Source organism: Cherax quadricarinatus, unplaced genomic scaffold, assembly GCF_038502225.1.
Source record: "Cherax quadricarinatus isolate ZL_2023a unplaced genomic scaffold, ASM3850222v1 Contig1085, whole genome shotgun sequence".
In the NCBI taxonomy this organism is placed as follows: domain Eukaryota; kingdom Metazoa; phylum Arthropoda; class Malacostraca; order Decapoda; family Parastacidae; genus Cherax; species Cherax quadricarinatus.
Window position 1 is genome coordinate 2,821 of NW_027196111.1, and position 26,384 is coordinate 29,204.

The following is a 26,384-nucleotide window of genomic DNA, read 5'->3' on the forward strand; positions in this document are numbered from 1 at the left end:
TTTGAAATCCCTACTAGCATTAGCACAGAACATTAGCGTCAGCCTGTCTTTCATAGGCTTGTGTCCTGGCAGTGCCTTTTCTTCCTGAGTAATGTAGGTCCTCTTTGGCATTTTCTTCCAAAAGAGGCCTGTTTCGTCACAAATGAACACTTGTTCAGGTTTCAGTCCTTCAGTCTCAATGTACTCCTTGAATTCCTGCACATATTTTTCAGCCGCTTTGTTGTCAAAACTGGCAGCCTCACCATGCCTTACCACACTGTGTATGCCAGTACACTTCTTAAATCTCTCAAACCAGCCTTTGCTGGCCTTAAATTCACTCACATCACCACTAGTTGCAGGCAATTTCTTTACCAAATCGTCATGCAACTGCCTAGCCTTTTCACAAATAAGCAACGTCATAAGACTATCTCCTGCTAATTGTTTCTCGTTTATCCACACCAATAATAACTTCTCAACATCTTCGAGTACTGGTGATCTCATTTTTGTCAGCATATTTACCCCCTTTGCAACAACAGCATCCTTGATTTCCTTTTTCTTGGGTATGATGGAAGATATGGTTGTACGGGATTTGTTATACATCCTGGCCAGTTCGCCCACACGTACGCCACTATCATATTGTTCAATGATGTTTTTCTTAAATTCAATCGTATTTCTCACCTTCTTTACCAAAGGCTTGGCACTAGAAGCTTTCTTTGGAGCCATTGTAGCTTATTTAGCACTTGCAAGCACTAAAATCAATGGAATATTATGAAATACAGTGGACCCCCGGTTAACGATATTTTTTCATTCCAGGAGTATGTTCAGGTGCCAGTACTGACCGAATTTGTTCCCATAAGGAATATTGTGAAGTAGATTAGTCCATTTCAGACCCCCAAACATACACGTACAAACGCACTTACATAAATACACTTACATAATTGGTCGCATTGGGAGGTGATCGTTAAGCGGGGTCCACTGTATTTCGTTGGAGCAAGTGAGGGGACCATCGCTCACTGGTAAAGAATGGCACACTGGCTGGGAAGGGAAGGCCCAGGCCGCTCAGAGTGTGAGTACGCATCCCGGACGAAGAACTATTAGCGAGCTAACGGACCATTTGCGAGCCAATGTTTAGACGAAATAACAGGACTATTTCTGAAATGGAAGACTTTCAGGCCGGACGATTATTGAGGGACCACTGTATTGTATAATTATACTATTACTATCAATAAAGGTTATCTACCTATCATATTTATTCCATTATAACATTAGGTATAACATAAATAATGTAGAAGCATGATAAATATGCCCAAATTAATAAAAACTGACATTATATAGAGAGCTATTGAAGGGTCTAGGGTCATTTACAGAAAACATTACATGCTATATGCCTGAAGGGTAACTTTAGATCACTCTTATCCTATGCAAAGACTGAAAGAATTGAAAGAAAAGAACCCACATCTTCTCTTAGAGGTGTCTGTAAGAACTGTTAACAGACGTGTGTCAGAACTGGGCTACAATAGTCATTGCTAGATTAAGAAACAGATCCTCTCCAAGCCATAGAATAAACATAGGCTGGATTACACAAAGAAATATCTTCACTGGAATCCTCAACAATGGTCTGAAGTACTTTGGAGTGATGAAGCAACCTTCACCATCACCTGTAAATGTGGGGGACATGTACTGGCCCAGAGGTAGTGACCCAGTGGGATCACCAAACACCCAGACTCTCATGGTTTGGGGGTGTTTCAGTGCTCAGAGAGTTGGTGAACTCATTGTCCTTCCCCAAAACCAGTATATGAACCAGTATAATTACCTGGAGTTATTGTGTGTAGCAATTTACCTGAGGCATTTGGCAAGGGTGTGGGTACAGTTTTTATGCAGGATGGCGCACCGTGTCATACCGCCAGATCTGTAGTACAGTGATTTAACCCGTAAACGGTCCAAGCAGATCTACGTTCACATGTGTAGTGCTACAAAAGTAGATCTAAGTTTTTTTTACATATTTTCAAATATAACAAAACAAAAAAGTAGATCAAAGTTTTTTACACATTTTCAAATGTAGAAAAACAAAAAGATGATCTACTTTTTTACAGACTTTCAAATGTTGAAAAAACGTATATATACATTTGGACCGTTTACGGGGTAAGGACTGTGAAATGAGGTTCTTTAATAACACACCTTATCATCAGCTATGTGAAAATCACCTATTCTCTTCTTTGTATCATGAGCACATCCAAAACAAAACAATTATAGATGGCTCTATAATTTCCTGACAAATAAAACACAAAGAGTAGTAGTCAACAGAGTAAAGTCTGAGGCGCTATGGTGAATAGCTCTGTTCTGCAAGGCACAGTACTCGCTCCCATCTTGTTCCTCATCCTCATATTGGACATAGACAGGGATATAGGCCACAGCACCGTGTCTTCCTCTGCAGACAACACCCGAATCTGCATGACAGTGTCCTCCATTGAAGACACTGCAAGACTCCAGGTAGACATCAACCTAATCTTTAAATGAGCTGCAGAAAACAATATGAAGTTCAATGATGAGAAATTTCAATTACTCTGATATGGTACACATTAGAAAATTAAAACTTCATCAGAGTATAAAACAAATTCCAGCGACACAATAAAGTGAAAAACTAATGTCAGAGACCTGGAAGTGATCATGTCAGAGGATCTTGCCTTCAAGGACCATAACATTGTATCAATCGCATCTGCTAGAAAAATGACAGGATGGATAATGAGAACCTTCAAAACCAGGATTGCCAAGCCCATGATGACACTCTTCAGGTCGCTTGTTCTATCTAGGCTGGAATATTGCTGCACATTAACAGCACCTTTCAAGGCAGGTGAAATTGCTGACCTAGAAAATGTACAGAGAACCTTCACGGCACGCATAACTGCAATAAAGCACCTCACTTGCTGGAAATGCTTGAAGTTCCTAAACCTGTACTCCCTAGAATGCAGGTGGGAGAGATACATGATTATATACACCTGGAAAATTGTAGAGGGGTTAGTACTAAACTTGCACATGAAAATCACTCCCTACAAAAGCAAAAGACTTGGCAGACAGTGCAACGTCCCCCCAATGAAAAGCAGGGTTGCCACTAGCATGATAAGAGACAACACAATAAGTGTGAGGGGGCCTAGACTGTTCAACTGCCTCCCAGCATACATAACCCCTGGCTGTCTTCAAGCAGGCACTGGGCAGGCACCTAACCAGCTAGGCTGTGGGTCGTACGTTGGATTGTGTGCAGCTAGCAGTAACAGCCTGGTTGATCAGGCCCTGGTCCATCATGAGACCTGGTCACAGACTGGGCCATGGGGGCACTGACCCCCAGAACTCTTTCCAGATATACTCCAGGTATGGTTGAGTAGAAGTCATTTAACTTGTTAACTCTATCAATAGGCTGTAGTTATTTCATTCCGCTTAGTTAGCTTTTTATTGGGTTATTACACACACAGTACAATAAATTTCACATAAATATGAGATGTGGGAAAAAATTACGTTTTCTCTAGACCAGCACCAGAGAAAATGTGTATCAATCCGCCTTTGACCCAGTTACTCCCCTTAATGCATTTGGCTTTGATTTCAATTCTTGGCATGACTTCTCATCACTTTTCTCTTCCTTTATGATGGCATATGAAGGTGGTTGCTAGAAATGAGTAAACGCAGTGAACAAGGTATGTCAACGGTAATAATATCACTATGGTACAGTGCTAGTCATGGCATTATGCCGCCCCCTCCACACACATACCAAAACACAAACACATACGACTTACTGACTTGACTGACTTAATGATTTGACTAACTTACTGACTTGACTGAATGCTTACTGACTTGACTGAATGACTTACTGACTTGACTGAATAACTTACTGACTTGACTGAATGACTTACTGACTTGATTGAATAACTTACTGACTTGACTGTAAGTAAGTAAGTAAGTAAGTTTATTCAGGTATACACAAATACAGTTACATAGAATTATCATACATAGCAGCATATGTGTAGAGAACCTGGGATAACCCAAAAAAGTCAGACAGAGTGACTTACTGACTTGACTGACTTACTGACTTGACTGAATGACTTACTGACTTGACTGAATGACTTACTGACTTGACTGAATAACTTACTGACTTGACTAAATGACTTACTGACTTGGAAATAAATGGTATAAAATACCGACACAATGGCAATATAAACACAAATGCAGTATAATGTGATCCTTTATTGACTACGTTTCGCCCACACAGTGGGCTTTTTCAAGTCACAAACAGAACTACCTGGGGTGGAAGGAACGCGAGTATTTATAGTCCGGCTGAGGTCAGGTGAAGAATGCTGCATCTGATGATGTACCGAGTGGGGCTATAGAGTCTAAAAACTTGGGTAGCTTGGAAAGGAGATTGGATAAGTTTGTGAGCAGACCTTCTACAGTGTTCTTATGTGGGATAGCGATGAAGAAGTTTCTTGGCAAGTGGTTCAGCTATGTTATAGAAGCCACTATTCTGGTTGAAGTTGTCGGATATAGAAATAAGTGATGATTCCAGGATTCTTCGGTATTGAGTGTTGTCTTCTGTGGCGATAAGTCTTGAGTTTCTGTAGTTTATCAAGTGGTTGTGTGAATTACGGTGTTGTACGCAGGCATTCCTTGTGTCGTCAGACCTGCTTGCGTATTGGTGTTCTGAAATACGTGTTTGGAGGTCCCATTCCAGCCAGCGATTTCATCGACCTTGTTGAACTATGTGTTGGCTTTACGTGTTTCTCTTTCGAAAATCACCTCTTTCAGCAGACTTTTGGACTACCCATGGGTTCGCCACTCAGTGCAGTCCTGGCAAACCTATACATGGAACATCTAGAAGCCGAACGTTTCTCCACCATTATTCCTTCGTCTGTCACCTGGCTCCATTATGTTGACGACATTCTCCTCATAACTCCTAAACGCTTCAACGTTCAAGCTCTCCAAGACAAGCTCAACCAGGTCGAGCCTTCAATCCAGTTCACACTTGAAGAAGAAGTCGACAACACTCTTCCTTTCCTTGATGTTCTACTCTGCAAAGCTGACCACGAACTTCGTTTTAAAGTCTATCGAAAACCCACCAACCAAAACGATCTTCTCCACTTCTACTCTCACCACGACACCAAAACCAAACGTGGTGTAATTATAGGCTTCTTCCTGCGTGCACTCAGAATCTGCAGCAACGAGTTCCTTGAGGAAGAATGCACTATAATTGAACAAGTATTTTCCAAACTCCACTATCCTCGTCACTTCATCAGAGACTGCAGACGGCGAGCTTTAAACATCTTCAACACACCCAGAGAAGACACTGCCGAGAAGAGATACATAGTCCTTCCCACCAACTCCATTGCCAAACATGTTTCCAACATCTTTGCCAAAACATCATTCCAAGTATCTACCTCCACAACCAAGACCATCAAGGACATCACCAGTAGTAGGCAGGACAAGCCTCCATCCTCTGCAGGGGTATACATAATCCCTTGTAATGACTGCAACAAGTTATACGTGGGCGAAACATCAAGGGACCTCCAAACACGTATTTCAGAACACCAATACGCAAGCAGGTCTGACGACACAAGGAATGCCTGCGTACAACACCGTAATTCACACAACCACTTGATAAACTACAGAAACTCAAGACTTATCGCCACAGAAGACAACACTCAATACCGAAGAATCCTGGAATCATCACTTATTTCTATATCCGACAACTTCAACCAGAATAGTGGCTTCTATAACATAGCTGAACCACTTGCCAAGAAACTTCTTCATCGCTATCCCACATAAGAACACTGTAGAAGGTCTGCTCACAAACTTATCCAATCTCCTTTCCAAGCTACCCAAGTTTTTAGACTCTATAGCCCCACTCGGTACATCATCAGATGCAGCATTCTTCACCTGACCTCAGCCGGACTATAAATACTCGCGTTCCTTCCACCCCAGGTAGTTCTGTTTGTGACTTGAAAAAGCCCACTGTGTGGGCGAAACGTAGTCAATAAAGGATCACATTATACTGCATTTGTGTTTATATTGCGACTTACTGACTTATTGAAAAAGGGTGTATGTTTAGCACATAGCATCTTACGTTTTCTGTAATGGTCACAGTCACTTTTTTTTTTATGCCTCCCCGCCCTCCAACCTTCAATACCCTATAATGTCAGATTTTATTAATTTAGCCATCTTTATCATGCTTCTACTCATCAATTCTATGATTCACCTCATCTTTCATAGACCCATCCGCTGACACGTCCACTCCCAAATATCTGAATACGTTCACCTCCTCCATACTCTCTCCCTCCAATCTGATATTCAATCTTTCATCACCTAATCTTTTTGTTATCCTCATAACCTTACTCTTTCCTGTATTCACCTTTAATTTTCTTCTTTTGCACACCCTACCAAATTCATCCACCAATCTCTGCAACTTCTCTTCAGAATCTCCCAAGAGCACAGTGTCATCAGCAAAGAGCAGCTGTGACAACTCCCACTTTGTGTGTGATTCTTTATCTTTTAACTCCACGCCTCTTGCCAAGACCCTCGCATTTACTTCTCTTACAACCCCATCTATAAATATATTAAACAACCACGGTGACATCACACATCCTTGTCTAAGGCCTACTTTTACTGGGAAAAAATTTCCCTCTTTCCTACATACTCTAACTTGAGCCTCACTATCCTCGTAAAAACTCTTCACTGCTTTCAGTAACCTACCTCCTACACCATACACTTGCAACATCTGCCACATTGCCCCCCTATCCACCCTGTCATACGCCTTTTCCAAATCCATAAATGCCACAAAGACCTCTTTAGCCTTATCTAAATACTGTTCACTTATATGTTTCACTGTAAACACCTGGTCCACACACCCCCTACCTTTCCTAAAGCCTCCTTGTTCATCTGCTATCCTATTCTCCGTCTTACTCTTAATTCTTTCAATTATAACTCTACCATACACTTTACCAGGTACACTCAACAGACTTATCCCCCTATAATTTTTGCACTCTCTTTTATCCCCTTTGCCTTTATACAAAGGAACTATGCATGCTCTCTGCCAATCCCTAGGTACCTTACCCTCTTCCATACATTTATTAAATAATTGCACCAACCACTCCAAAACTATATCCCCACCTGCTTTTAACATTTCTATCTTTATCCCATCAATCCCGGCTGCCTTACCCCCTTTCATTTTACCTACTGCCTCACGAACTTCCCCCACACTCACAACTGGCTCTTCCTCACTCCTACAAGATGTTATTCCTCCTTGCCCTATACACGAAATCACAGCTTCCCTATCTTCATCAACATTTAACAATTCCTCAAAATATTCCTTCCATCTTCCCAATACCTCTAACTCTCCATTTAATAACTCTCCTCTCCTATTTTTAACTGACAAATCCATTTGTTCTCTAGGCTTTCTTAACTTGTTAATCTCACTCCAAAACTTTTTCTTATTTTCAACAAAATTTGTTGATAACATCTCACCCACTCTCTCATTTGCTCTCTTTTTACATTGCTTCACCACTCTCTTAACTTCTCTCTTTTTCTCCATATACTCTTCCCTCCTTGCATCACTTCTACTTTGTAAAAACTTCTCATATGCTAACTTTTTCTCCCTTACTACTCTCTTTACATCATCATTCCACCAATCGCTCCTCTTCCCTCCTGCACCCACTTTCCTGTAACCACAAACTTCTGCTGAACACTCTAACACTACATTTTTAAACCTACCCCATACCTCTTCGACCCCATTGCCTATGCTCTCATTAGCCCATCTATCCTCCAATAGCTGTTTATATCTTACCCTAACTGCCTCCTCTTTTAGTTTATAAACCTTTACCTCTCTCTTCCCTGATGCTTCTATTCTCCTTGTATCCCATCTACCTTTTACTCTCAGTGTAGCTACAACTAGAAAGTGATCTGATATATCTGTGGCCCCTCTATAAACATGTTATACCTAATATTATTCTGGAATAAATATGATAGGTACATCACTTATTGATAGTAATAGTATTATTATACAATATTTTATAGTGACGTGAGCTCACACCTCCACACGCCATGGTGATCCATGAGTTACTGAGACTGCTCACACCTTCTCCCTTCTCCCTCTAGTAGCGATCAGTGAAGAGGAGGGGCCAGGAGCTCGGACTCGACCCCCGCAACCTCAACTAGGTGAGTACAACTAGGTGAGTACAGCCCCGCCTACCCTTCAATACCTCTCTATATATCAGTTTTTATTAATTTGTGCATCTATATCATGCTTCTACGTTACTTATGCTATATACCTGATATTATTTATTGATAGTAATAGTATAATTATACAATAACAAATTTAGAAGCTGTGCTTTGAAATGGGGTCTAGATCTGCTGATGCCTTACCATCAGCTGTATAATGTATTGGAGGATAAGAGCCCAGAGATCCAGTACATAATTTATGCACACTCCAATGCAACCAACGACTTCAGTACCAGAACCTCTACCATTCACTTCTGCTGACAGCCAACAACCATCCACCTCAGCCCAGTAAGGCCACACCATCCATATCCACTCTCTTCACCATCATCCACAAACACCATTACCCACAACTTAAGGTAAGAAATACAGTGGTACCTCAAGTTACAAACTTAATTCGTTCCAGAAGGCTGTTCAAGTGCCAATACCAAATGAATTTGTTCCCATAAGGAATAACGTAAATTGGATTAATCCATTTCAGATCCCCAAAAATACACTTACAAAAGCATTTACAAAAATACGCTTACATAAATGTTCGAGTTTGGAGCTGTTTGAAACTCGAGGTACCACTGTACTATTAGTTCTATTGCATTTGTAATCTTAAGCAGTAATATATCACGACAATGTACTACAATTACACATTCACTTTTATTTTGTAAGATCTGGAGGTCTAAAAAAAGTTTTGGCTTTTTAGGGGCTCCCAGGAACATAACCCTATTTTTCCCATAAGTTCTTCAGTTTGTCTAACATGGCTATGGGGCTATAGGACCCAACATGTATTTATAAGTAACAGTTACTCTGGAATACCTAATTATATTGAATTGATGGAGACTCAGTTCTAAATGTCATAAGAGCTGATCACCCTTAGGACTGAGAGCCAGCTGGGTCAAGCCTTTTTCTCAATATAATAGGTTATACTATAGACACACAAACACACATTTTAAATAAGTAGTTTATAAAGTTGTATTTCTTTTTGTAAAAGTAAAATTAAGGTGTGGTAGAATTGTGGTAACTGGAGAATTGTGCTTACCTGGAGTTTACCTGGAGAGAGTTCTGGGGGTCAACGCCCCCGCGGCCCGGTCTGTGACCAGGCCTCCTGGTGGATCAGAGCCTGATCAACCAGGCTGTTGCTGCTGGCTGCAAGCAAACCAACGTATGAGCCACAGCCAGGCTGGTCAGGAACCGACTTTAGGTGCTTGTCCAGTGCCAGCTTGAAGACTGCCAGGGGTCTGTTGGTAATCCCCCTTATGTATGCTGGGAGGCAGTTGAACAGTCTCGGGCCCCTGACACTTATTGTATGGCCTCTTAACGTGCTAGTGACACCCCTGCTTTTCATTGGGGGGATGTTGCATCGTCTGCCAAGTCTTTTGCTTTCGTAGTGAGTGATTTTCGTGTGCAAGTTCGGTACTAGTCCCTCTAGGATTTTCCAGGTGTATATAATCATGTATCTCTCCCGCCTGCATTCCAGGGAATACAGGTTTAGGAACCTCAAGTGCTCCCAGTAATTGAGGTGTTTTATCTCCGTTATGCGTGCCGTGAAGGTTCTCTGTACATTTTCTAGGTCAGCAATTTCACCTGCCTTGAAAGGTGCTGTTAGTGTGCAGCAATATTCCAGCCTAGATAGAACAAGTGACCTGAAGAGTGTCATCATGGGCTTGGCCTCCCTAGTTTTGAAGGTTCTCATTATCCATCCTGTCATTTTTCTAGCAGATGCGATTGATACAATGTTATGGTCCTTGAAGGTGAGGTCCTCCGACATGATCACTCCCAGGTCTTTGACGTTGGTGTTTCGCTCTATTTTGTGGCCAGAATTTGTTTTGTACTCTGATGAAGATTTAATTTCCTCGTGTTTACCATATCTGAGTAATTGAAATTTCTCATCGTTGAACTTCATTTGTGCTTGGCAACAGTCTTTTGTTTTTGGTGGGTGTGGGAGGAGTTTAGCTAAGCTCCTCCCTCTCCCCACTCTCTCTCTCTCTTTTTTTGTTGACATGGAGGTGGCAGGACCTCTGGGTCCTTTTTTCTAACTTTTTTGGGGCATTATGTGTGCTCCAGGGGTGAGTTTTTATAACTTAAGTTGTGGCCACCATACCCAGGGTGACTAAAGTGTGTCAAAACACTGGTTAGCCCAGAGTTAGTCAAGAAGAGAGAAGGACAAAGTTGCTGAGATGCACCATGTGGGAGAACAGCTATGGAGTGTGTAGATTTTTGTTTTAAAAATGTGAGGCTGTAATTGTATATTCTGTACATATCTATTTAGAATACAGTTATATTTTTATAGTAGTAGTTTACATAACCTGTGAAGAGAGCTGATGAAAGGATATCAGAGACACTCAAGATGATCAGCCATGATGTAAGTATTGCCCCTAGACAGTTAAGGCCATTAAGTAAAAAGCTACCCCACACTAGAACATGTAGTGAGAACCTTACTATCAAAGTAATAAGGGACACACCAACATAACACCAGTGTACTATTAGTTCTATTGTATTTGTAATCTTAAGCAGTAATATATCATGACAATGTACTACAATTACATATTCACTTTTATTTTGTAAGATCTGGAGGTCTAAAAAAAAGTTTTGGCTTTTTGGGGGCTCCCAGGAACGTAACCCTATTTTTCCCATAAGTTCTTCAGTTTTTCTAACATGGTTTTGACTAAAAAGCGTTTTCAGGAACATAACTACCGTGTTAAACAATGGTCTACTGTATACACACACACACACACACACACACACACACACACACACACACACACACACAATACACATGTCAACATCCACAGTCTGAAAGTGGAAAAAGCAAAACTCCATTTTAGTTCTCTGTTAAATTATTCAACTTGGATGATAAATAGAAAGTAGGCACTAACGAGAGGAAGACAAGAGACTTTGAAAATCAGCAGAAATCTTAGGGGAAAACAGATTGGAGAATGTAGTGCCTTCGACTGTGGTATTGCAAGATTGCAGCTTGTCACATCAGTAAAGGACCTGACTATCTACCTGGATATTTAACTCTCATTAGTTGGGCACAATAATCAAACTGTTGAACTTGCAATTTTCATATAATCTCTAAGCAGTCAGAAAAAAATGCTGATAACGAGAATATCTTGGTCATTATCCTTGCATTTTTGTTTCCTCTTAAAATTATCTATATAACTGTTTGGTTGTGAGTCTGTCTAATTACTAGCTTAAATGACTTCAGTCTGTAATCAGTTATGCAGCTAGACTAGTATTTTCACTCTCAACTGCAGTTCCCACTCATCCTTACTTTTATGAGCTACACTGTCTTCCTATTAAGGCAAGAACTGAATTTAAACTTTGTCTATTAACATTTACAGCTATGATGTTTAATGAAGCCAAGAATCTTGCTGATAAGAACATAAGAAAGAAGGAACACTGCAGCAGGCCTAATGGCCCATGCAAGGCAGGTTCAATTCTCCCACCAGCTTAAGCCAATGTCATAACCTACTCAGGTCAGTCACATTCACTTAACAGAGGAGCATGGCATCTGATCTAGTAGCACAAGTCAGTCAGGTCCAACTCTCACCCACCCACACCCACTCATGTATTTTGCTCATTCACGACTCTATTACCAAACCAGTGCTTTCCTATATCCTTCCTGAATCTGAATTTTTCCAATTTACAACAATTTCTGTGAGTCCTGTCTATGCTAGATATTTTTAGCATGCTATATACATCCCCTTTAGTAATTCCTGTTTTCCATTTATACACTTCAATCATATTCCCCCTAATTCTATGCCTTTTTAGAGAGCACAAATTCCGGGCCCTCAGTCTGTCCTCATAGGGAAGATTTCTGATACATGGGATCAACTTTGTCATCCTCCTTTGTATGTTTTCCAGTGAATTTATATCAATTCTGTAATATGGTGATCAAAACTGCACAGCATAATCTAAATGAGGTATAACCAAAGATACATAGAGTTGAAGAACAACCTGAGGACTTCTATTATTTATACTCCTTGATATGAAGCCAAGGATTCTGTTAGCTTCATTGCAAACACTTATGCACTGTTGTCTTGGTTTCAGATTACTGATAATCCTTTTCACAATCCATAATACTAACCTTTTCAGGGTTTCCGATGTACTAGTATGGCTTACGCGCCAGGGATATTGACGTACTAGTATGCATAAATTCTAGCGCCTTCAAATCAAGCGGAAAACAGCTGGTAGGCCTAGATGTGAGAGAATGGGTGTGCGTGATCGGTGTGCGCGGTAGAAAAAAAATCTGGGACCCAGTGGTGCATTGTGGGAATGCCATTTTAGTACACCTTGTTCACCATGCCTCGCGGTAAGAAACTCCCCACCCCTCGGCAAACTGGGACACTTTTGTTCCCCAGTGACAGTTCTAATACAGATGGAAGTGCCAGTGAAGATGAGTTTCAAGGTTTGTTGAGGTTGTGACCGAAACTAATGACCATAATACCGGTAATAGTGAGGAAAACCCAGACCACCCTCAGCCTTCCACCTCTGATGCTGGGCCGTCTTGTTCACATTCAGTTGTACCAGAACGAAAGAGGAAACTCCTATTTTCCCATGTTCTGGACTCAGATGTGAGCATTGGTGATGATAGTGATAGTGAATATGAACTACAAGCTCTTGAAAACAGTTCCAGTAGCGATAGTGAAGTGGAATATTCTCCAGTGAAGTGTCCGTATATATGATGGTATATGCGCTCTGGTAGTGTGCCATATGCTATTCCAAGGGGAAGGAGTACATCTCGGAGTACATCCCATGGCTGTACAACAGGAATTGATAGTGAAAATGAAGATGATAGTGTTGCAATTGGGATGGAAAATGTGCATGGTGGTGGTAGTGGTGGTACCAGCCGTGAGGCACCAGCAGTGGGCCATGCTACCACCCACGCAGCTGCCTCAGCTGATCTACAACAAAGGCCACCATCCCCCACCCACCCACCACACCAGCCTCCACAACCACAACCACCTGTCAATATCCAGTACCCACCAGTAGACCGCACCTGGGATTGGCAGGAAGCTGACAATTTTGTTCCCAATCCTCATTACTTTGATGAAACTCAAGGTGGAATACAGCCATCTTGTACACTTGGGAACAATGCCACTGAACTAGAATGTTTCAAGTTATTCTTTGCCGGACCCCTGCTGGAAATTATTGTCAGGGAAAGCAATAGATACTTCGAGTACACCATGGCAAACACAAAACTTTCACCAAAATCATGCCTACACCAGTGGAAGGAGACAACTGTGGCTGAGATGTATCTTTTCTTTGCCACAATAATGCTTATGCCACATGTGTATAAGCACAGTGTCAAATCATACTGGTCAACAGATCGCCTGATTGCAACCCCAGGTTTCAGTGATATAATGCGAGTGAATCGATATGTGCTACTATTACGTATGCTTCACTTCTCAGACAAAACCAGGCCTGACAGAAACGACAGGTTATATAAGATTAGGAACGTGTTTGTGTATCTGAAACAGAAATTCAATATGCATTTTTATCCCTTCAGGAAGCTTGTTATTGATGAGTGATTCTGTTCAAAGGAAGACTCTCATTCAAGCAGTACATACCAAGCAAGAGGAAATGCTTTGGTATAAAGTTGATTGTGCTTTGTGACTGCTACAGTGGTCTTGTATTGGATAGTATTGTGTACACTGGAAATAATACATTGCAAAATACAGTGGAACCTCTACTTGCAAACGCATCCACGTGCGAGTTTTTCCAAATACAAGCAGTCGATGGGTTGATTTTTTGCTGCCATACGCGAGCAAAATTTCCATAAGCGAGCAGACCTCAAGGGAGGTTCCTTGACGCTGGTGAGGGGCTCTTGCTCTTGATCTAGGGAATTGTATCTCATTTGTTTGTTGGATTATCTTATTGAAACTTGGGCAATGTATGATGGAAAGAGGCTTCTTAACATACACCAAAAATGAAAGAAATTGGAGCATAAATAATGGAGTTCACTTCTCAGCAATTAGCCAGCCTTAGCAGTATTTTCGTTTTTACAGTTGTATTCTCATTTTTTTTTGGGGGGTCTCATTTGATAGAATGGAAGATATATTATAGCAATAGATATGATTTTGATTGCTTTCACAACAAAAAGTACCTTGAAATTGAGCTCAACGAGGGAGAAATGCTCGTTTGCTTGACTATGTTCCATTCCAATATGCAGACATGAATGGGTTGACATTATTTATACAATTATTGCAATAAGGCATAACAGTAAATCTTATATTTTTTGTGTGAATAAAAAATTACAAATTATTTATATGGTAATAATAATAGTAATGCAATAATAATAATAATAATAATAATAATATAATACATATAATAATAATACATATAATAATGTACTACATAATAATAATTATAATAATAAGATGACTTCCAAAGGTCGTCACTAGATGGCAGTGTTTACCACAACAAAGAGGGAGCAGTTGTGGCTGCCTCCACCTGTTACATAATGACATATTTTATTCATTCTAGAGTATATATCAGGTTTCTATGTTATTTATATTGTTTATTATTTCATATTAGATGAACTTTGATATATAAATAAGTTGTAGAGTTGTTGACAGTGAAATATTGAAGGAGTATTTTGTCCTGTCTCCAGACAAACTCTCATTGGCTGCCGCCACTGCCACACATATAATGATATATTTTATTCATTCTAGAGTATATATCAGGTTTCTATGTTATTTATATTGTTTGTTATGTTATATTAGATGAACTCTGATAGATAAATAAGCCGTAGAGTTGATAGCAAAATATTTAAGGAGTATTTTGTCCTGTCTCCAGACAAACTCTCATTGGCTGCCGCCACTGCCACACATATAATGACATATTTTATTCATTCTAGAGTATATACAGTGGACCCTCGACCAACGATGGCATCGACTAGTGTTAAATTAGACCAGCAATACATTTTAACGCAAAAATTTTGCCTCGACTAGTGCTAAAAAACTCGATCAACGCGAGTCGTTCAGTTCCGGACACGTCCACTTGTGGCCTGAGCGCGCCTCACTTGTCCCATGGGTGCCAGTGTTTACACGCCAGCCAGCCACCGCGGTCCCATCCGAACTTACAATCACAGTGTTTTTAGTGATTTCACCTGCAAAATAAGTCACCTTGGGCCCCAAGAAAGCTTCTAGTGCCAACCCTACAGCAAAAAGGGTGAGAATTACTATGGATATGAAGAAAGAGATCATTGCTAAGTATGAAAGTGGAGTGCGGGTCTTTGAGCTTGCCAGGTTGTACACAAAACCCCAATCAACCATCGCTACTATTGTGGGCAAGAAAACGGCAATCAAGGAAGCTGTTGTTACCAAAGGTGCAACTATGTTTTCGAAACTGAGATTGCAAGTGATAGAAGATGTTGAGAGACTTATCGGTGTAGATAAATGAAAAACAGATAGCAGGAGACAGCATCTCTCAAGCGATCATATGTGAAAAGGCTAGGCAGTTGCATGAGGATTTAATTAGAAAAATGCCTGCAACTAGTAGTGAAGTGAGTGAATTTAAGGCCAGCAAAGGTTGGTTTGAGAGATTTAAGAATCGTAGTGGCATACATAGTGTGATAAGGCATGGTGAGGCTGCCAGTTCGGACCTAGTGTCCTAATGGAAGGGGATTCCCCATCTAAACACTAACACCATTCACACTCTCCCCTCCTCCCATCCCATCAATCATCACCAGAACTTCAATAAAGGTAAGTGTCATGTAACTGTACATTTCTTCTTCAGTTTGTGTGTATTAAAATTAATATTTCATGTTGTCAAAATTTTTTTTTTTCATACTTTGGGGTGTCTTGCACGGATTAATTTGATTTCCATTATTTCCTATGGGGAAAATTAACTCGACTAACGGTAATTTCAACTAACATTGAGCTCTCGGGAACGGATTAATATCGTTGCTCGAGGGTCCACTATATCAGGTTTCTATGTTATTTATATTGTTTATTATGTCATATTAGATGAAGTGTGATAGATAAATAAGCCGTATAGATGATATTAGCGAAATTATTCAAGAAGTATTTTGTCTGGTGGCCAGACAAACTGTTGTCCACCGCCAACACCGCCCATACCACTACATGAATTACATATTTTATTAATTTTAGAGTATATATCAGGTTTCTATGTTATTTATATTGTTTATTATATTAGATCAAGTGAGATAAATAAGCCGTAAAGTTGATATTAGCGAAATTATTGAAGTACAGAATTCCACTGGAACAGATGTGCAAGCTCCTCACCTAGTTGAGGTTGCAGGGGTCAAGTCCAAGCTCCTGTGTGTGTGTGTGTGTGTGTGTGTGTGTGTGTGTGTGTGTGTGTGTGTGTGTGTGTGTGTGTGTGTGTGTGTGTGTGTGTGTGTGTGTGCACTCACTCACCTAGTTGTACTCACCTAGTTGAGGTTGTAGGGGTCGAGTCCAAGCTCCTGGCCCTGCCTCTTCACTGGTTGCTACTAAGTCACTCTCCCTGAACCATGAGCTTTATCATACCTCTGCTTAAAGCTATGCATGGATCCTGCCTCCATTACATCACTTCCCAAACTATTCCACTTCCTGACTGGGTTTGTGTGTTTGTGTGTACTCACCTAGTTGTATGTAGTTGTATGTCGTTATCATGTCCCCCCTATCTCTCCTGTCCTCCAGTGTCATCAGGTTGATTTCCCTTAACCTCTTCTCATAGGACATACCTCTTAGCTCTGGGACTAGTCTTGTTGCAAACCTTTGCACTTTCTCTAGTTTCTTTACATGCTTGGCTAGGTGTGGGTTCCAAACTGGTGCCACATACTCCAACATGGGCCTAACGTACATGGTGTACAGGGTCATGAACGATTCCTTATTAAGATGTTGGAATGCTGTTCTGAGGCTTACTAGGTGCCCATATGCTGCAGCTGTTATTTGGTTGATGTGCACTTCAGGAGATGTGCCTGGTGTTATACTCACCGCAAGATCTTTTTCCTTGAGTGATGTTTGTAGTCTCTGGCCCCCTAGACTGTACTCATCTGCAGTCTTCTTTGCCCTTCTCCAATCTTCATGACTTTGCACTTGGTGGGATTGAACTCCAGGAGCCAATTGCTGGACCAGATCTGCAGCCTGTCCAGATCCCTTTGTAGTTCTTCCTGGTCTTCGATCGAATGAATTCTTCTCATCAACTTCACGTCATCTGCATACAGGGACACCTCGGAGTCTATTCCTTCCGTCATGTCGTTCACAAATGTGTGTGTGTGTGTGTACTCACCTATTTGTACTCACCTATTTGTGGTTGCAGGGGTCGAGTCATAGCTCCTGGCCCCGCCTCTTCACTGATTGCTACTAGGTCCTCTCTCTCCCTGCCCCATGAGCTTTATCATACCTCGCCTTAAAACTATGTATGGTTCCCGCCTCCACTACGTCACTTTCTAGGCTATTCCACGGCCTGACTACTCTATGATTGAAGAAATACTTCCTAACATCCCTTTGATTCATCTGAGTCTTCAACTTCCAATTGTGACCTCTTGTGTCTGTGTCCCTTCTCTGGAACATCCCGTCTTTGTCCACCTTGTCTATTCCGCGCAGTATTTTATATGTCGTTATCATGTCTCCCCTGACCCTCCTGTCCTCCAGTGTAGTCAGGCCAATTTCCCTCAACCTTTCTTTGTAGGATAATCCCTGTAGCTCTGGGACTAGTCTTGTTGCAAACCTTTGCACTTTCTCTAATTTCTTGACGTGCTTGACTGGGTGTGGATTCCAAACTGGTGCTCCATACTCCAGTATGGGCCTGATGTAAATGGTATACAGAGTCTTGAATGAATCCTTACTGAGGTATTGGAACACTATTCGTAGGTTTGCCAGGCACCCGTATGCTGCAGCAGTTATCTGATTGATGTGCGCCTCAGGAGATATGCTCGATCTTATACTCACCCCCAGATCTTTTTCCTTGAGTGAGGTTTGGAGTCTTTGGCCATCTAAACTATATTGTGTCTGCGGTCTTCTTTGCCCTTCCCCAATCTTCATGACTTTGCATTTGGCAGGGTTAAACTCTGTGTGTGTGTGTGTGTGTGTGTGTGTGTGTGTGTGTGTGTGTGTGTGTGTGTGTGTGTGTGTGTGTGTGTGTGTGTGTGTGTGTGTGTGTGTGACTCAACAATCAATATTTGCACCAATAACTCATTACAGTTGTGACCGGGTGTGGAAGTGTGAATTACTCATTACTCTATAATTTGTTCATGATTGTAGCCATGTATAAATGTAAGTAACCATTCTTACAGGATTCATTACCTTTGTAACTTGTGAGTTCATTACCTTTGTATCTAGTTCAGCTATCAAAACTTTGGGGGCCCAGTCCCTGGACCCATTACGTACCTCTGCAATCTGTAAATACCTTGTAACTTTTCATGATTGTGGCCAGACCTACCTGGAGTTCATTACCTTTGTAAATTGTGAGTTCATTACCTTTGTAATTGTGAGTTCATTATCTCTGTAACTTGCTCAGCTATCAAAACTTTCGAGTCCAGTCCCTGGACCAATTATGTACCTCTGTAATCTTTTGACTACCGCCCACAGGATGGGTATGGGGTGCATAATAAACATATTAAACTAACGGATTAACTGCATTTCAACTAATTTAAATGAGAAAAATTGACTCTGCAAACGAGCAAATCCAGTTGCGAGCAAGGTCACGGAACGGATTAAACTCGCAAGTAGAGGTTCCACTGTCCCAGGAAGTTATTGGGCATCTCTGGTGATGTGGTTAGAACAATGATGGAACCATATCTTGGTAAGGGGCATATATTATATACTGATAACTGGTACACAAGCCCCTCACTCAGTGATTTTTTGAGAGTGAACATGACAGATGTGTGTGGCACAGTGCGTGGAAATCGTAAGCATATGCCCAGGTTTGACGCTGGCACTTGTAGAGGTGAGGTGCAGGTGTTTGCTGCCAATGATATCATGGCATTTCGGTGGCATGACAAATGAGATGTCACACTGTTGTCATCAGTTCACCCTAATGAAATGACAAACACTGGCAGGCAGAATAGAAAGACCCATGAACCCATTCTAAAACCTGCAGCTGTGATTGATTACACCTTCAATATGCATTCAGTGGACAAATGTGACATGCAGATTGGGTTTGCTGATTCTGTTTGCAAGAGTTATACATGGTACATAAAGCTCTTTTTCCATATTCTGGACATTTCCATGCTCAATGCTTATAATATGTATAAGATGAGGACCAGAAACAAACTACCATATGGTAAATTTTGTTTGTCTGTCATCAGACAAATAGTATTCAAGTACCAAGGAACAACACCTGCAACAGAAAACCGCCCACTAAATTAACAACTACTTTCTCGTCTGAAGCATGGTGATCACTTCCTAATAAAACTGCCTGCTACTGCTTTCAAGAAAAAAGCTCAGAAGGTGTTACGTCTGTGCGCATTCAAAAAAATGTCCACAACGCAGACACACTCGTTTTATGTGTGAGGAGTGTAAAACACCACTGTGCATGACACCATGTTTCAAAGAGTTCCACAGGCTTCAGAACTTCTAGAAACATTCCCTGTGACTGTATATGTGTATATAAAATATAGAAAAATAGTAATAAACAACATTTCATATTGTTCATTTGTGTAAACAAGTTTTGTAAACAATAGTGACAACGGTGTTTGTGTAGTTATTGTGTAGTATAGAAAGAGAAAAAGCTTACAAAATAGTGCTCATATTGGTCTCACAGGCCATAAAAGTTACATGAAAAAAAATTAAAAAATAATAAAAAAAAGTAGAAAATAGTAAATAAAAAATTATCGGGTGACCGGCAGTCAGCGATGATGCGATATGCGGTTCATTTTCTGTCAACTTCATGCCTCCATATCTTGGTAAGTATTGATGGCAAAAAAAAAATTTTTGTAGCCTATAATGTTTAGAAGAAAAAACTATCTTTTCATAAGAATTTTTTTTTTGTTGTTTTTTTTTTTTTAAATTTTTCGACCCTGAGAACAAGTCTTTGAGAGGGCCTGTCGACCCTGAAAGGGTTAAGATCTACATTATTTAGTTTTTATGTGCCATGGTTATTTTCCTGTCCAACATTTAGAACTTTGCTTTTGTCTATATTAAACTGCATCTGCCATTTCTCTGACCACTGCATTAGTCTATTCAAATCATCCTGTCATTTATGTAAATTGCGAACAACAACAGGCCCAACACTGACCCCTGTGGAACACCGCTTCTGACGTGCCCCCATTCTGATTTCTCCCCATTTATGCAAACTCTCTGCTGCCTATCTCTCAACTATGCCTCTTCCCATCCTATTCCATGTGCCTTAAGTTTCCTCAATAGCCTCTGATGTAGAACTCTATCAAAAGCCTTACTGAAGTCCATATACACAATATCATATTCAATACCATGATCTACCTCCTCAAATACCTTAGTGAAGAAAGTAAATTTGTAAGACAGGAGCGCCCCTTTGTAAAACCGTGTTAAGATTCATTAATCAATTTATGTCTTTTGATTGCTTTGGCAATTATTGATTCTATACATTTTCCAACTATGGAGGTAAGGCTTATTAGTCTATAGTTTGAAGCTAAGGACCTGTCACCTGCCATGTAAATAGGTATTACATTAGCCATTTTCCACTTGCCTGGCACTATGCCAGTTTGTATTGATATACTGAAAAGATTAGCCAAAGGTATGCTAAGTTCCTCTTTACATTCCTTTAAAACCCTCGCAAATAGTTCATCAGGGCCTGGGGATTTGTTAGGTTTTAATTTCTCTATTTGTCTGAGGACCATGTCACTAGTTACCCCAATAGTGCATAGTTTATTAACATCCTGTTCTACATAATTCATTATTTCTGGAATTTTGCTAGCATCTTCCTGAGTAAAAACTGAGAGGAAGTAGGTCTTGAAAAGTTCACACATTTTCTTATCACTGTCAGTGATCTGACCAGAGTTACTCTTAAGTGGGCCAATCTTGTCCCTAATATTACTTCTGTATACCTGAAAGAACCCTTTAGGGTTAGATTCAAATCCCTTGGACTTTAGCTTCATAATCCCTTTTTGCTTTTCTTATTCCTTTTCTTATATCTCTCTTTAATTGAATATATTGATTTCTTAACTGCCCATCCCCTCTTTTGATATGCCTATATATGCCTCTCTTTTGACCAATGAGAAGTTTTAATCTATTGTTTATCCATTTGGAATAATTTTTGTTAGATCTAATTTCCCTACTCAGAACAAAAGTTGTCTGGGCAGCTAGCACTATGCTCTGAAACATGTCATACTGGCAACCAACACCACCTACCTGACCCATAGTCAGGTCATCCCAATTTAGCTCACCCAGGTAATTTCTCAGTCCCATGAAGTCAGCCAAGAGGAAGTCTGGGACAGAGACTTGATTGCAGTTATCTGGGTAATTCCATGATATATTGAAACTAAGTGATTTGTGATTGCTTTCCCAAGCTCATCATTAACCTCAAGATTATTAACTAGTGATTCTTTGTTAGCAAGAACCAAGTCAAGCAGACTGTTTCCTCTAGTTGGTTCTGTCACAAACTGTTTTAAAAAGCAATCCTGAACAGTATCAAGAAAGTCACTAGACTCAAGATTTCCTGTCATACTGTTCTAATCAGTTTATCTAAAGTTAAAATCTCCCAATAACAGAACTTTCTGATATTCAGACGCCTTATGAATTTCGTCCCATAGCAGCCTACCGCACTCCCTATCAAAGTTAGGGGGCCTATAAATCACACCCAAAATTAATTTTTCACGACCTTCAAGAAACTGTAGCCAAACAGATTCTGTGTCCGATGTTTCTAATCTTATATCTTGTCTAACACAACATTTTAAATTATCTCTGACATACATCACCACTCGTCCACCCTTCCTGTTGACCCTATCACTAAGGAATAGTTTATAACCCTGTATGCTGCATTCAGAAGGCATTTCTCTATCTTTCAAGTTGAACCAGGTCTCTGTTATAGCAATAATATCTTTATTACCTGCACTTGCAAGTAATCTCAGCTCATCTATCTTATTTCTTAGACTCCTACTATTTGTATAGTAAACCTTAAGGGAGCTAGTCACTTGTTGCCCTCTACTATCTCTGTTGAGCAATTGCTATGCCTTTATTAGCAACTTTATTTTGAATATTGGTAATATGCTGTTTTCAACCTTTTTACTGCAGCCTGACTGTTTCCTGCAAACACCCATACCTCTATTATCCATCAGTTAATAATCCTAGACAAGTCATCAAAGACCCCATCAATCGAATTGGCTAATGCAACCACTCCAACCCCAGAGATGAACCCCATCTCTTGCATACATATCATGTTTGCCATAGAATTTGTCCCAGTTATCAATGAATAGGATTACAAGTACCTTGCAGTACCTGTCTAGCCAGCAATTTATACTAAATTGCCCTAGACATCTATTCATTGCCCACTCCCCTTCTAGGCAAGATGCTACATATGATTGGGATCCCTCCCATAAACCTGACTACTTCTATGGCTGACCTGTATTTATCCAGCAGCTCCTGTCTCCTGCCCTTCCCAATGTCAATACCCCCGGCACTAAGACAAATAATGGGCTTGTTCCCATTACCTGACATAACATTATCCAACCTAATGACTATGTCACCAACACCATCTCCTGGGAGGCACACCCTCTGTCTGACCTTCCTATCTCTGTTACTAAAAGCATGGTCCATATATCTTACCTGAGGGTCTCGCACAATTAGAATATTCTTACCTTGATTAGCAGTGGAGTCACCAACACCAGCTCCTGGGAGGCACACCCTCTGTCTGACCTTCCTATCTCTGTTACTAAAAGCATGGTCCATATATCTTACCTGAGAGTCTCCCACAATTAGAATATTCTTACCTTGATTAGCAGGGGAGTCAATGGTACCTTTAACCTCACTAACCACTGAAGTACACTCATCCTGGAGAACAGAGAATCGATTTCCTACCTTCACATCTTCTCTATTAACATTCTTTATCTTCCTTCTTCCTGAATTGTGAACCACTTGCCATTTACAGTGGCTGCAACTCCTTAACTCACTGCTGGTATCCTTTTCCTCCTTACCAGCCCCAACCATCTCACACTCACTCCCAAACCCATCAAGGCTAAGCTTCAGCCTTCTATTTTCCTCCTGATGAAGTAGAACCTCCTTCTTCAACACTTTAACCTGAGATTCCAAGATGCTACAGAAAGGCATGGTCTCAGTAACACCCCATGCTAATTCACAGACAGCTTAGGACAGAGACCTCATGTAACTGCTGACTTCTGACATCATGCTCAGGAAAGTTGCTGATCTCTTTAGATTGAGCATTGTGCTAATTAGGAGAAACCACTTGCTGGAAAGTCTTTTTCGGTTTACTAAAGCTGCCAGACTGTATAACGTGTTACCAGTCTCTCTCAAGAGTCAAGAATCTGGTCATGCCTTTAAGTATGACTTGAAAGCACATATATTGCTTTACATTTCTGATAATCATACTCACTCCTCAATATAAACTTAAGTATTTTTATTGTTGTTTTATTTACTGTTTGGTGTGCGAGTGCTTGTGAATTTCTTAAAAGACAAAACACTTGAATTATGAAATCCCAAATTACATTTTTTTAAATTATATTCAAACTACACACTGACAAAATTTCTCTCCCATGCAATTAAGTCAATCACATATTTGTGAGACCTTTAAAATTTAAAACTAATATGACTTTTAACTGGCAAGAATTCTCAAGTGTTTCGCTAACTTAAATTTATCCGAAAGCTTTTCAGACATTCAGAATAGTCATACGGTTTCTCTTCACTATGATTTTTCATGTGCCTTATCAAACTAGATTTTCGGGGAAAGTGCTTTAGACACTTAGAACACTGATACGGTTTTTCTCCAGCATGAATTCTCATGTGCTGCACTAAACTAGGTTTTTGTGAAAAGGCTTTTAGACACTGTGAACACTGATGTGATTTTTCTCCAGCATGAATTCTCATGTGTAGTACTAAATGAGATTTTTCAGAAAATTCTTTTAGACATTCTGAACATTGATACAGTTTTTCTCCAGTATGATTCTTCATATGTTGTACTAAATTAGATTTTGTGGAAAAGTCTTTTAGACACACTGAGCACTGATAAGGTTTCTCTCCAGTATGAATTCTCATGTGACTTACTAAACTAGGTCGCTGAGAAAAAGATTTAAGGCACACTGAACAGTGATATGGTTTTTCTCCAGTATGAATTCTCATGTGATCTATTAAGCGAGCTCTTTGAGAAAAGTTTTTTGAACACACTGAACACTGATAGGGTGTCTCTCCTGTATGAGTTCTCATGTGATTGACTAAACTAGATTTAGCAGAATACTCTTTAAGACACTCTGAACACTGATATGGTTTCTCACCAGCATGAGTTCTCATGTGTTTTACTAAGCTGTGTTTATCAGAAAATACTTTTAGACATTCTGAACACTGATAAGGTTTTTCTCCAGTATGAATTCTCATGTGCCTCACTAAATTAGATTTTTGGACAAAATGTTGTAGACACTCAGAACACTGATGTGATTTCTCTCCAGAGTGACTTCTCATGTGTTTTTCTAAATTTGGTTTTTGGGCAAAGACTTTCAGACACTGTGAACATTGAAATGGTTTCTCTCCAGTATGAATTCTCACATGTCTCGTTAAATGAGATTTCTGAGAAAAGTCTTTTAGACAGACTGGACACTGAAGAGCTTTTCTAACTTTTTTAATTCTCATCAGAGATACACACTGAGATTTTTGTGAGGAGGATTGTTGTAGTGACTGTGAATATTGGAATAGTTTGTCTTCTGGATGAACTGTAATTGGTGTCGCTTCAACACATTCATTTTCAAGTATTTTAGACATAATAAACATTAACTTAATAATCTTCCATATCAAATATAAAGTGATTAGCCACAGATTTGTTTGAAAATTTCATTACATTAAAAAACTAATATTTCTCATACACTAAAAACCAATATTTCTCAAATTCTATATTACAATTATGAGAATCTTTTTATAATTGTAGTATATGAGCCCATACGGCTGGTATAGTGTCTCAGGAACACGACGGGTGATTCAAGTATTTATATAACTCTTACAGGAGCTTCACAACACTGCTGTTGAAACTGTAAATGAATTATTTCTAACAATTCAGTTACACAGTGCTCTCACTCTATAGATTTCTAATACTGTGGATACATAGTTCTGCCACTGTACATATTTCAGTATTTATGACACACAAGACTTATGAAGTGAGAATTTGCACTACAATGCCAGCTTTTGATTTATGAACGACCTGCAGTATTGGCACAAGTGCCAGCCTCTTGTACCAGGATGACCTGCAGTATTGGCACAAGTGCCAGCCTCTTATACCAGGATGACTTGCAGTATTGGCACTACCAGTGCCAGCCTCTTGTAACAGGATGACCTGCAGTATTGACACAAGTGCCAGCCTCTTATACCAGGATGACTTGCAGTATTGGCACTACCAGTGCCAGCCTCTTGTAACAGGATGACCTGCAGTATTGACACAAGTGCCAGCCTCTTATACCAGGATGACTTGCAGTATTGGCACTACCAGTGCCAGCCTCTTGTAACAGGATGACCTGCAGTATTGACACAAGTGCCAGCCTCTTATACCAGGATGACTTGCAGTATTGGCACTACCAGTGTCAGCCTCTTGTAACAGGATGACCTGCAGTATTGCCTCTGGTGCCAGGATGACCTACAAAAAGACACAGTTGAGCCATTATAATCCTTTGTTAAATTTTACTTCATGGATATTACATTTTTAATAATACATATCATATTATTGCTGTTGTAAGAGTGGATAGGAGGGAATACCAGAAGGTTTTAGTTCATAAACACACAAGCAGCAATTAGAAACTTTAGGAATACAGTGGAACCTTGACTTACGAGTGTCCCAACATATGAGTTTTTTGAGATATGAGCCATCCCTGGGTCAATTTTTTTGCTGTGAGTTACGAGCCAGCTCCTCCCCCTCCCCGGCTTCTCCCTCAACCCAAAACCTGGACACCTCCCTTGTTTGTCTATGATTTCATACTTTAATTCTATGGAAATCATTCTCCTTTTTCTTCTCAGCACTGTTCTTTACACTTACTTTTTTAGGACCCATGCTTAGAAAAACAAAATTTGGCCAAATGATTG

The 26,384-nt window shown here is 40.2% G+C and overlaps 1 protein-coding gene across 1 annotated transcript; it reads right to left on the minus strand.

Annotated features, from left to right (window-relative positions):
• Positions 1 to 23,706: 23,706 nt before the first annotated feature.
• Positions 23,707 to 25,941, minus strand: LOC128694926 (gastrula zinc finger protein XlCGF57.1-like). Its single transcript, XM_053785303.2, has one exon. It carries the CDS (start codon positions 25,086 to 25,088, stop codon positions 23,952 to 23,954), a length of 1,137 nt encoding a protein of 378 aa, XP_053641278.1. The 5' UTR covers positions 25,089 to 25,941; the 3' UTR covers positions 23,707 to 23,951.
• Between the last annotated feature and the right edge of the window lie 443 nt (positions 25,942 to 26,384).

Bases quoted from the DNA above. Each gene is read 5' to 3' on its own strand.
- LOC128694926 (XM_053785303.2), bottom strand. From the start codon at position 25,088: ATGTTTATTATGTCTAAAATACTTGAAAATGAATGTGTTGAAGCGACA.